Below are 12,050 nucleotides of genomic sequence, written 5' to 3'. Positions count from 1 at the left end.
CTTTCGCTCCTTGATTGACCCTCCAGTTTACTAAGAGTGAGGTCTTCTCCTAATGATATCATGTCCACAGTACATGAGAAGAAATCTTGCTATCCTAGCTTCTAATGAGCAGTCTGGGAATATTTCTAAGACCGATTTTCCTGTTTTGTCTCTCGAGTGAAAAGGGGCGCTTGTATGCAGAAGGCTTTTCCAGAAATTGAGTGGATGGGTTGTCCTAGGTTTCTTTCGGTGTCTACCAGATGTTGGTAGCATCTTTAGCTCACATCATAAGCTAGAAAGATAGGGTAGATGTAAATGTATGGTACCTCTATGCATCCTAAAGATATTCCTGTGCCAATTCTCTGCATATGTTGAAGCCATTGGGCTTGGGGCTTTCTTGCTCGTTATAGCATTGCATGTGGTTAGACCTTCATACCAGACCCAGAAATGTGGCTGTGCTTCAGGATTGTCTTGTACTGCTGCTCACCATATCAGCAAGAAGCCACCCTGCTGACTTCCTGCTATTCTGTGACCCAGGGTCTGAGGCTTCCCAGTTAATTTTCAGGGCTGCCAATCTGGATGGCTGAGTGAGAATCCCCGGGATGCTGTCCCTGTGAGCCCCACTCCTCCTCTGGCGCGGGGCCAGCCCCCAGCCTGTTGGATGATGAGGCACCTCACTAACTGATTCCCCTGACAGGTGGTGCTCCAGGGTCTGAGGCTTCCCAGTTAATTTTCAGGGCTGCCAATCTGGATGGCTGAGTGAGAATCCCTGGGATGCTGTCCCTGTGAGCCCCACTCCTCCTCTGGCCTGGGGCCAGCCCCCAGCCTGTTGGATGATGAGGCACCTCACTAACTGATTCCCCTGACAGGTGGTGCTCCAGGCCTGGGAACTGGGAACGATAATGGATGTAGATCCAGCTTCCAAACCATGCTCTTGACAACTTCAATTGCTTTTTGACTGATTGTATTTAGCTTTTGGTTTGTAAAGTGACCACAGAAGAGCTTATAGTAGGAAGGGGAGCTGTTGATCTAGGAGACAAGTGCCAACTCATTCATTTTCATTTTGTTTCGGTTTATTGACATTATAGTCTTTCTTTCTTTCTTTCTTTTTCAGGAATCTTTATAAACCATCCATCTGATAGAAAAAGATTGACTTAGCTAAATCTATGTAATGAATCCACTGCCCATTCAACAGTCCCCCATGAGTCTGCCCCTTGGGAAGCCACTGCCTAGCTATGCCGTAAAGTTTGCCCCCATCCCCTAAGGTACTCACACTGGAAACATGAGTTGATAACTTTTCCATGACAACTCTACCAGATATAGGACATCTTAAATTATATTATGAAAAAACTGGCATTGTTGGAAAATTACTTTCTAGTGTTTGACCTAGTAAGTTAAAACTTTACCACTAGATTGGACTTTTGTTACCTTATACTAAACCCGAGTCACTGCCATCGAATTAGTGCTGACTCATAGTGACCCTACAGGACAGGACAGAACTACCCCTGTGAGATTCTGGGATGGTGACTCTGGAGTGGCTGTTGGTTTTGAACTATTGGCCTTGTAGTTATCAGGCCAACTCGTATCTACTATGCCACCAGGGTTCCTTACAATTACTCTTTTAAATATATATATATTTTTGTACTCTTTTTTGCTTTGAATTCAAACATTAAAACAGTATATATTGAGTGTTGACTTAATTTATTTTTTCTGTTTTTAACCCCTTATTATCTCTTTACACAAGTGTTTCTTTAGCTTTGGAAAACTTATAAAAATGTTATCCTTGATTAAAGCTTGTGAGGGTTTTTTGTTTTTCCTTATGAGTAGATAGTTCTTCTGGTTTATAACTTCTATGTATCTATATTTTCACTCCTCTTTTCTCTCCTCCTGCCTTAGTCCTATCTGTTAAGATTTTGCAAAATGAAATGTGTCCTATCAGAGATTCATGTCAATATCTGACAGAATCTTTAGCCCTAAATGAAAGGAGAAGTTAATTTAAAAGTTTACATTTATCCATTTTATTTGAGTGATTCAGATACCACACAGCCTAGAGGGTAGTTGGGTCTTTGAGGTGAAAGTCAGAATTAGAGGCAGACTCAGCCACACCACATATCTGTTTTGCTAAAGAGTATCCTAACCTTATTAGGGGTAACAATCAGGGCTAGTTGCTTTAGCCTCCTCATTCTTTTCCAGGCTAATTAGCCACTGAGTATGAGTGACTAATGAGCCCTTCATGTCAGGCTCCTGTCCTGATCTGCCTCCCTAATCCAGCATACTTCCTAGGGCTGCAAATGGGATCCCGGAGTTGACCTGGGAAAGCATTGTGGGCTGCTTGCTAGGCCGCTTACGACAAGATCAACAGTTGAAAACCACCGGTTGCTCTGTGGGAGAGAGATGAGGCTCTCTGTTCGTGGAAAGCGTTCTAGCTTGGGAAACTGTAAGGAGTTCCTCTCTGCCCCGTTGTTGTTGATGGGTGCCATGGATGCATCCCCAACTCATAGAGACCCTCCAAACAACAGGGCAACACACTGCCCACGTCCTATGCCCTCCTCACCATCGTTCCCATGCCTGCGCCACTGTTGAAGCCACTGTGTCCATCCACCTTATTGCAGGCTTTCCTCTGTTTTGCTGCCTCCTACTTTATCAAGCATGATGTCCTTCTCTAGGAGCTACTAATTTCTCTAGGAAATACTAATTTCCTGACAATATGTCCAAAGTATGTAAGACAAAGTCGTTCCATTGTTGCCTCTAAGGAGCGACCTGGCCATACTTCTTCGAAGACAGATTTGTTTGTTCTTTTGGCAGTCTGTGGTATTTTCAACATTCTTTGCCAGCACCACAATTCAAATACATCGATTCTTCTTTGGTTTTCCTTATTCAATCATCAACTGTCACATGAACACGAGGCAACTGAAAACACGATGGCTTAGGTCAGAAACACCTTAGTCCTTAAAGTGGCATCCTTGCTTTTCAACACCCTGAAGAGGGCTTGTGCAGCAGATTGACCTCAGGCAATGCATCCTTTGATCCCTTGACTGCTGCTTCACGAGTGTTGATTATGGATCCGAGCACGAAAAAATCCTTGACAACGTCAGCCTTTTCTCAGTTTATCATGATGTTTGCTTTGGGCCCAGTTGTGAGAATTGTAATCTTATATTGAGTCATAATTCACACTGAAGGTTACATCGTTGATCTTCATCAGCAGGTGCTTCAAGTCCTTCTCACTTTCAGCAAGTGAGGTGGTGAGACCTGCGTATTGCAGGTTGTTCATAACCTGCCTCTGATCCTGATGCTGCATTCTTCTTCATATCAACCAGATTCTCTGATGATTTGCTTCGCACGCAGGTGGACTATGGTGAGAGGATACACCCGTAACACACACGTTTATTTTGCCCTAGAGCAGGGGTGTCAAACTGGTGGCCTCTGGGCCGCATGCAGCGCCAAGGTAATTTTTTTGTGGCCCACGATGCTCTGAAATAAAATGTAACAAGGGAATTGTGTGTATGATTGCCTCAATCTCCCCTAAGCACTTTTTTCTTCGTAACAATTTTTTTCTAGTTTCATTTTATTTCGGGATCATGATGCGTCAAAATCAGCCCAATCGCAGTGGGTGGGTGGGTTGTCAATTTGATAGCCTCTAGTTAGTTCTTTTATTACTAGTATTAATCATTTTATTGGGGGGGCTCTTACAAATCTTATAGCAATCCATCATTCAGTTGTAATAAGCACCCTTTTACAAATGTTGCCATCATAGCTAGTTCTTTTACAAGAGCATAATGTTCCAGGAAAACGATTTTTACTAACTGATACCAATGATTTAGTTTAAAAACATTTGGTTTGAAAATGACTTTAAAGATCATTTAAAAATTGTTTGTATTTGGCCCCAATTAAGCCAGTAAGTCTGATTTCTATGATAATTTAAAGTTCCCTTCCTTCCCTTCCTTCCCTTCCTCCCCCCTTCTTTTTGTTAAAGATGCATCTGTTGATCAGAACAACCTCTAGCGGTAGCGGGCATCCTCTATTTCTTCTGGCTCTCCTTCTTCCTGTTTCCCGAGGCAAATAGAAACCAATGGTCGTACCTTAGGTTGCCTCGTACATGCTTTTAAAATGGCACACACTGCCCATAGAACCAGGAGGTGGACTCAAGAATTTAAAGAAAATATTAGGTCGACTGGATAGGCCGATAGAACTATAACCTTAAACCTTTGAACCAAGAAAGTATCGTGTACATAAGTAGTTATAAGTAGTATCAATAAGTTGCTGCCTCATAAGTTTCTGACTGTTTAAAAACAATAATGATATTATATAACTGTGTTCTCCAACTTGCCCTCTCCTCCCCTCTTCTGGGGCACACCTTAGTGAAACGAGTAGAGTTGAGTCACCATTACACTTAGTCCAATCCAATTTAACTATCATCATAGCCAAACTTGACTGCTTAGTTTTCCCCTGCCACACCTAGTAACCACTAATAACTATTGGTTTCTATATATTTACTTAGTCTCATCATTTTATGGAAGTGAAACTATGCAATATTGCTCTTCCGTGTTTGACCTTTTTGCAAAATATAACGCCCTGGAGGTTCATCCAGGTTGAAGCATGTATCGCGTGAAAAGGGCTGGCGTTGTTGCTCCTCTTGGACTGGTTAGAACTTTTGATTAGCAACGAGCGGTCTTGTTTTCAGCTCTTTAATTTTTCATCCGCTATTCTTTGTTAACTGGAATATTTATTTGCTTTTAGTAGGGATTTCCCCCCCGGTCCATACGTGGCTTATATTCTTGTATACGGGTTTGCTTGTTATGTAGTTCTCCATGCTTGCTTTGATGGCATAGATCTTACTCCTTTTTCTTGGCACAGCTTTCTCTATTCCATCTGCTGAGTACAGTGTCTTGAACAGAGCGGAATTTCCAGAGGTGTGTGGTGATGTTACTGCCGGTTCTGCCTTACTGCATCCTATTAGAACCCAAACAGTTAAGATAGAGATAAAAGCCGCATCCCTGATAGCCTAGGAACTATTGAAAAGGCAAAGGGGAGCTCAGAAATGTTGGAGTTGGTTGATGTGTGGTTGATGAGGACATTTTTATTCTTGTTCTTGCTTCAATCATTTTTGTTGAGCTCATCCCTTTAAGAAATACTGATCTTCTCTGTAATTTGATTTCTATTTCCCTTCCAGACACGTTGGAATTAATAAGGATGTTCAAGGACTGTGAAATGTACCATTACAGTTTTAGGATTTTTGTTTTATTTCTTATCTTCTAACTGAATCTTCTCTCTCTTTTTTCCCCTGTAGGTTAAGATCTTTGGTTAAGCTGTTAGAGAGAGGGGAGGCATCCGTGGTAGATCTTAAGAAGAATCTGGAATATGCAGCCACAGTACTTGAATCTGTCTACATTGATGAAACCAGGTAAGTTAAAGACAAGGGGAGCTTACTCACCAATGATACAGTTTCCCTTACAAGGCTTTTCTGAAATTATCCCCGGTGGCAGGCCTGGGGTGGGATTCAAATCACTGTCTTGGAGTCTGGGTTTGCACAAATAAACTGGGCAAACTGAACAAGTCCCTCAGCCTGTGGATTTGTGCACCTATTAAGGGAGAGAAGAGAACCTACCTTATGGGCATATCGGCCATTGTGGCCATGAAGTGAGCTTGAGGAGAAGTGAGGGGAGGAGAGCAAGACATTTTAAAAACCTGCTGAGGTTTTACCAAATGAGTAGTTTCACTATAATTTATTGCATATTGTTAGCTCCAGCCTAAAATGTATGCTTATGTTTTAATGTATGATGTCCATCAGTAGATGGACATTCCTGAAGAGACCAAGGAGAATTTATTCACTTAAGCAGACAGTGTGTCTCCTTTTACTTATATCTGGTATGGATTTACTTGGTAGACTCATCCCACTTGAACAGGCCAAAAGCATTAAAACAGTCCTAGTTAATAGATGCATTCACAAAATTGCTTATCTTTTAAAAAAATATTGGAATGATGAATATAGAGGATTCCCTACCCCCCTAATTCCAGTAGGCTGTCAGTAGTTTTACCATCTTTTCTTTGCCAAATTCCAACCTGAAAATGTTCCGTTGTAATCTCAGGATTGTGTGCTGTCTGTTTGGTGATGTGTGGTTCCCAGTGTAAGGAAATACGATGCTCAGGTCCTTTGTGCAGATAAGTGTCCTTTCCTTCCCTGCCGCTAATTTGCCCAGAGGAAAACAAAGCAAAGGCAACAGCACTCCTGACATTGGAACTGATTTCTACTAGTAACTTTTCATCAAGGTTAATATAAATGTAAATATCATGCAGCCCTTTATTCTTACTTCTTATTATTGAATTATGTTCCTTTATAGCGAACTCCTCGGTAAACACGTTTGAAAAATCACATTTGAAATCTTTGTACTTGAAAGGAAAACTGCATTCTTTTAGAAACTGCTTGTGTTTAGACATTCACGATTCTGTAACGGTTTCTACAAACGGAAAGAACTGCAAACGACACCATTTAGGACCATTAGAGCCTGCACTGCAGGGGACCAGGTAGCTTTGTAGTCTTTAATGTCCTTTATTTACTTTTTATGTTTTTGGACAAAATAATGCCAAATAGACCCTTTATGAAAAGTGTTTGTTAAATGCAACTAGACCTCTCTATGGATGTATTTTAAAATGAAAAATTTAAGCTCCATAAATCCTTGGGTACTCCCGAGTTCAGGATCCATAGATCGGATGTATCTAACACCTCCTGACCCCCTTGCTTCTCTGTCCTCCCTGGTAAGTAGACCCATCCAGAAACAAAAGTGGTGTGTCCTCACAGGCCTTGCCACAGAGGTGTCGTCTATCACATGGCCAATGTAACGTGCTTTCTCGGGTCCTTTGCATGCAGGCGTCGTGGAGAAAAGGAGCAGCTGCTTGGGAGGGAGAGTGCTCGCTTCAGATTTAATCGCAGTTTTCTTGGTTATGTTTCTTGCATCCAGGCGGCTCCTGGATACTGAGGATGAGCTCAGTGACATCCAGTCAGATGCGGTGCCATCTGAAGTCCGAGACTGGCTGGCTTCCACCTTCACAAGGCAGATGGGGATGATGCTCCGGAGGAGCGAGGAGAAGCCTCGGTTCAAGAGCATCGTCCATGCAGTGCAGGCTGGGATATTTGTGGAGAGGTAAAGATGGCGGCTGACCCATGACCAATGCAGCAAATGCAACACCAGTTTCCAGTAGCTAGAAGCTTTGCTCCAATGTCGAGTTGATGTCTTTTAAATATTGAACATTCTGGGGGAAAAATAATCTTGAATTAGGAATGGTCAAAACAAAACAAAACCAAAAACGATAAAATCTAATATTGGTTGGGTTACTACTATAGGGTTGGTGGTTCAAATCTACCAGCTAGCCCATGGGAGAAAGCTCTGGCTGTCTGTTCCTGTAAAGACTTCCTGTCTTAGGAACCCTAGAGGACAGTTCTGCTCGGTCCTCTCGAGCCACCCTGAGTTAGAACTGACTCAATGGCAAACATTATTCTATAATCCCTAATGCACAGCGCCACGTGGAGATCATCTCTCGATTGTTTGTTCCCAGTGGTTCACGTGTTCCATGTTGCTTTAGTTTCTCTTGAATTTAGCATTTAGCCCATTTGAGTAACTCTGAAGGAGGGCAGAGAGGCACTTTTCTGGTTTCTTGGGTTCCCAGAGGGCGTGACCTTGGTCTAAGTCTGTGGGCTAGAAATCCTTCTTTGTAAGAAATCACCATCTATTTTTCCCCTCTCGCTTTTCCAGAATGTATAGAAGGACATCAAACATGGTTGGACTGAGCTACCCACCGGCTGTTATTGAAGCACTGAAGGTAATGCCAAAGCAAAACAGATTTTAAAACGTACATGAAACACTATGAAAAGTACAGTTTAATGTTCCTATAAAATAAGCGACTTAGGTTCAGTTATTTCTGACTTTTTAATTGCAGTGTCGCTTTCCTGTCTGCTTTAAGCATATAAATGTCTTTTCAGCCTCACAAAGTCCAACTCTGTTTTGGTTTTCGCCTACCCTCCTGGAATAGTTTAAGGCTGAGTACATTCATCTGGTATCATGAGACCCATAGGAGGTCCAATTTGTTCTGCGTATAGGTAGCACACATCAGATGATCTTTACTGATCCTAACATTATTATCACCAACTCTCAATCCATATAATAGAAGAAAGGAAGACACACCCCGATGAAACCATATGAAAGACACTGTTTGAAGTAGAGCTTGGGTTGGACCCCAGAGTCTTGCCACAGGGTAAGCGCTCAGTAACATTTCCTTCCAGATTAGATGCCCCAGAGCCTTTGTTTCTCCCCACACAGACCCCTGTTTTCTCAAGACTCGCTGAATGAAAATATTTCCTGGGAGACGTTTGAGTTTGAATGGACTAGGCTGTGCAGAAGTATTCCAGATGAGGCAAGTTCTTGGAACTGCACGCACGATCTTTTAGTGCTCCGAAGCAGAAGCATTTCTCCAGGCTTGTCCTAGGTCGAATCCACACATCCAAACGGATCCCAGCTGTCCGTAGCCTGACATGGCTTCTGGATTTGAGGGCAGGGCGGAGCCAAGTCCCAGGATCTTCGGGCTGGTGGGTGACGCACACTGTCTACAGGTGGAGCTGGGCTACTTGCTCAGGGACAGGTTGCATTCTGGTCTTTCCTGGCGCCATTGTTCTTGCTCTCTAACACCTGGACTATCTCTTCAGAGGGCCACTGAAATTCCCTCTCCAAAGACTCAGGGGTGGGGGTGGGGGTGGGGTGAGGTTTGGGATGAATTCAATGTCAGGAAAAATCCCTTTAGGACTATTTAGTAATCTATATTTATCATCTTCTTCTCCATCTTCCCGCAAACATTTTGAAGCCTCCTCATTTATGAATAGATTTTCACTTCTCCCTCTTCTCTGTATTTTCAGAGTTGGTTTTTTTTTTTTAACTCTTATTAAGAGCAGGAAAAATACTCATAGCGAACATATACGCCTGTTGCCTCTTCAACTCCCTCTCTCATGCCCAATACATTCGAGGAGTGTCTAGTGACATTCCCCATAGTAATCTGTGATGCTTCCTAACACCCTGTAAGAAATGCCATTGCTTTTTTTGGTAATTGGAGATAAAGCATTCAGTGGCAGTCTTAGACAGATTAAAGCCACCTTTCTCTCTCTCTCTCTCTCTATCTCTCACACACACATTTCTCTTTATCATGAGCATAAATGCGGAGGGGGTTACATGTGCCAAAACATTTATGACCCGGTTTCGCCCAAATTGAAGCATCTCTTCTCTATGGAAGGACTGGAGAAAATGTGGAACAAGCTGCGATGGCCTTAAGTTGTTATTTTCTGCTTGGAGAAGAGTCCTTTGCAGATGCAAATGTGCCGCTTTAAGGGGGAAGATGCTTAGATGACCACATAAGGAAAACGCACTAACGCTCTAAATGGCTTTACTTCTCTGCGTTTATTGTGAACACTGTTATTTCTCTTGGCTCTGCCCCCTGTATCCTGGGGGTGTTCGGAATCTTTTTAGAATCCAATATTTTCCATTTGCCCAGACTTTGGTTTTATTTGCACTGGGTTGGAGGTGAGTGGGAGAGATTACAGAGAAATTCTTCTGTCCTTTTTTAATGCCGTGTCTGTTCGAAAAGGTTATTTCCTCTTCACTGCCAGCAGTTTCGGTGGATTCACTACTGTTTTCTTCTCCTGCAGAAATTTTGCCCAAAGGCTGAGAGAATATCATTTTTGCTGTTGTTTGAAACAAACTTGTATGTCACAAAAGAATCCAAATCCGTTTTACTTTTCCCCTTCTCTAGCTACTCAGACCCAGGTTTAGATCTGATGGCTAAGGAATCTGGGGCGGTTTTTAAGCCTCTGACTCTTCTGAGAGAATACAATTTAATAAAATCAGCATCATGCTACTTTCAGGTTAACTTTTGTGACTAATAGAAGAATATGGCATACGATGGTATTTAAGGGAGAAAGTAATTACCCGCAACTTATCTAGAAGTGAACTGTGTTGAATCCTTGTTCCCCTCTTTGATTAATAATCATATATAAGTTTTGGCTTTGTGTATATGGGTAGAGTCGCTGGAAGTGGAGAAATATACTGTCCTTTAGGAAGACATCAGTCATGTGACTCAGGGAGAGACCCATGTGGACAGACTAGGGTTTAGAGTGTGAGGGAAGGGCGTGATGATGCTCAGAGCATCTTCACATGGGACTCATGGGAAGTTCCAGCACTTTCTTCATTGGGATGGGCCTTGGGCAAAATTTAGCTAAAAGCAATGAAAACAGGTCCTTTAAAAAATATGCAGATGCCAGACCCTGCCTCCAAGATTCTATGGCATCTCCTGCCCTAAAAATCAGCATTGTTAATCATCATGCCAATTTGTTCTGAAGAACATTAAAAACCGAGAAGCATAGCCAGGTTTTCCTTAAATGAGAGTCAGAGACACAAAGGGTATCCTGCTCCCTCTACTGATTACTAAGTTCTAATACTCACAGTCGGAACTCTATTGATGCTGGGGGTAAGCATTGAACTGTTAATCTCAAGGTTAAGTGTTCAAACCCACCAGATGCTCCATGAAATAAAGATGAGGCTGTCAGCTTCCTTAAAGATTTGTAGTGTTGCAGAGCCTATGGGGAAATTCTATGCTGTCCTATAGGGTCTATATGAATTGGAATCTGCCTGACAGTAATGGGTAGGAATATTCAAAGTAAAATGTTTTTCAGTTTTCACTCTGGTATTTTTTATATAGTGACAGGGAACTTTTCTCTTTTTCATTCATTCTGGACACTGGGATTAAAAATAGTCAGAGAGTACAAAGTGTTTTCCAACTACTTAGTTGTCAGTGAACTTTTTCTTGGGATTCCTGGCCAGACAAGTGGTTGAGCTCATGGCAAGTGTCAATTTGTAGTCATCAACACAAAGCTTTAAGTCTTGGGTTAATCGTAAATGGCCCCGGTGTCAATGGACTGAACCCCAGTCGGATATTGAAGGGATACGCCCAGGACCACAGTGTATATCAGATAATGATTGGATTTGCCATTTAAACTGCCATCCGTGGGATCCGTTGGGGGCTGGGACATGAACCACTCCTATGGGCAGTTCCTAAAAGTCAAAGTCTCTAGCCAGAGAGTAACTCAAGTCCAGGTGGTCTCGCATGGCTTCAATCATTTTCCCCACCTGTCCGTTCAAGACATTAATTTTCTTCCATTATAGAAAGTAAGACTTTTGACACGATGAGAAATAAAATGGTTGTTACTTTCACTACATTGCTTAAAAAGGCTAGTGTTTGCCTTGCCTATAGCAGCTGGTCGGGCCTCATTAGGCAATGTTAACATTCATTTTGGAGTAGTCATGGAAGACCAAGAAGGCTTGGAATGTCAAGAATGGTTGAGGAGTTTGTTTTCTCACTTTTTTTTATAAAGTGATTTAAATGTGAGGACTAGAACTCCAGATGGGTGACTCCATACGGGTCACATTTTCCTGGTCCTTGAGATGAAGGCATTGTCCCAGGTTCGCCTCGATTTCAAACTCAAGATTAGGCAAAAGTGACGTGTTGTTTTCTCTACGCCGCACGCTTCTGGGCACTTTGACATGAGTCAGTGTCTTCCGTTGTCGACACAGAGGAAGTCAGTGGCGCCTATCAAGCGGGTGGATCAAAGTTAGAGGACGGGAGCACCAAAGGATACTTGTAGAGTTCATTAAAAACTGAAAATTAAATAGTGGCAACTGAAGGGCACAAGGAAAAGAGTCTGGGCTTAGATGTCTCTTAGACTCCCGTTCACTTTGGGGCTCTCAGCTGTGTCCCTGCTTGGTTGGCCTTTGGGACATCAGGCAACATGTCGCTTTCATTGGCTGTGGTTGGAGCCCACCTCTGGGCAGGGAGGAAGAAAGGCCCAGCCATTGGCCTCCGTAAAGGTGACAGTCAGGTACCCAGTGCTCTGCTCTGTCACACTGGGCCCCATGGGTCAGAACCCACTCTAAAGCAACAGAGCTGTTTGCTTTTTGATTTGTCTTTGCTTTTTTCTCTCTCTCTCTCTCTTCAGGTTTTCATTTTAAAAATGTGAGTCGTAATACCTACCACTTAGG

The 12,050-nt window shown here is 42.6% G+C and overlaps 1 protein-coding gene across 5 annotated transcripts in view; it reads left to right on the top strand.

Annotated features, from left to right (window-relative positions):
- PDE1C (phosphodiesterase 1C) overlaps nucleotides 1–12,050 on the top strand; it is a 329,943-nt gene that overhangs the window by 200,447 nt on the left and 117,446 nt on the right. For all 5 annotated transcript variants that reach the window (XR_006679955.1, XM_004702764.3, XM_045288741.1 and 2 more), the window contains exons 3-5: nucleotides 5,267–5,380; nucleotides 6,936–7,118; nucleotides 7,728–7,794. Coding sequence is in view for 4 of the 5 variants with exons in the window: in XM_004702764.3 (XP_004702821.1) it covers nucleotides 5,267–5,380; nucleotides 6,936–7,118; nucleotides 7,728–7,794 (364 nt within the window). In the remaining variant the exon portion in view is untranslated. The remainder of the gene's footprint in view (nucleotides 1–5,266; nucleotides 5,381–6,935; nucleotides 7,119–7,727; nucleotides 7,795–12,050) is intronic.

This window comes from Echinops telfairi, unplaced genomic scaffold, assembly GCF_000313985.2.
Source record: "Echinops telfairi isolate 266 unplaced genomic scaffold, ASM31398v2 ScPeMD7_23;HRSCAF=83, whole genome shotgun sequence".
In the NCBI taxonomy this organism is placed as follows: domain Eukaryota; kingdom Metazoa; phylum Chordata; class Mammalia; order Afrosoricida; family Tenrecidae; genus Echinops; species Echinops telfairi.
This window is presented reverse-complemented; position numbering and strand designations above follow the sequence as displayed.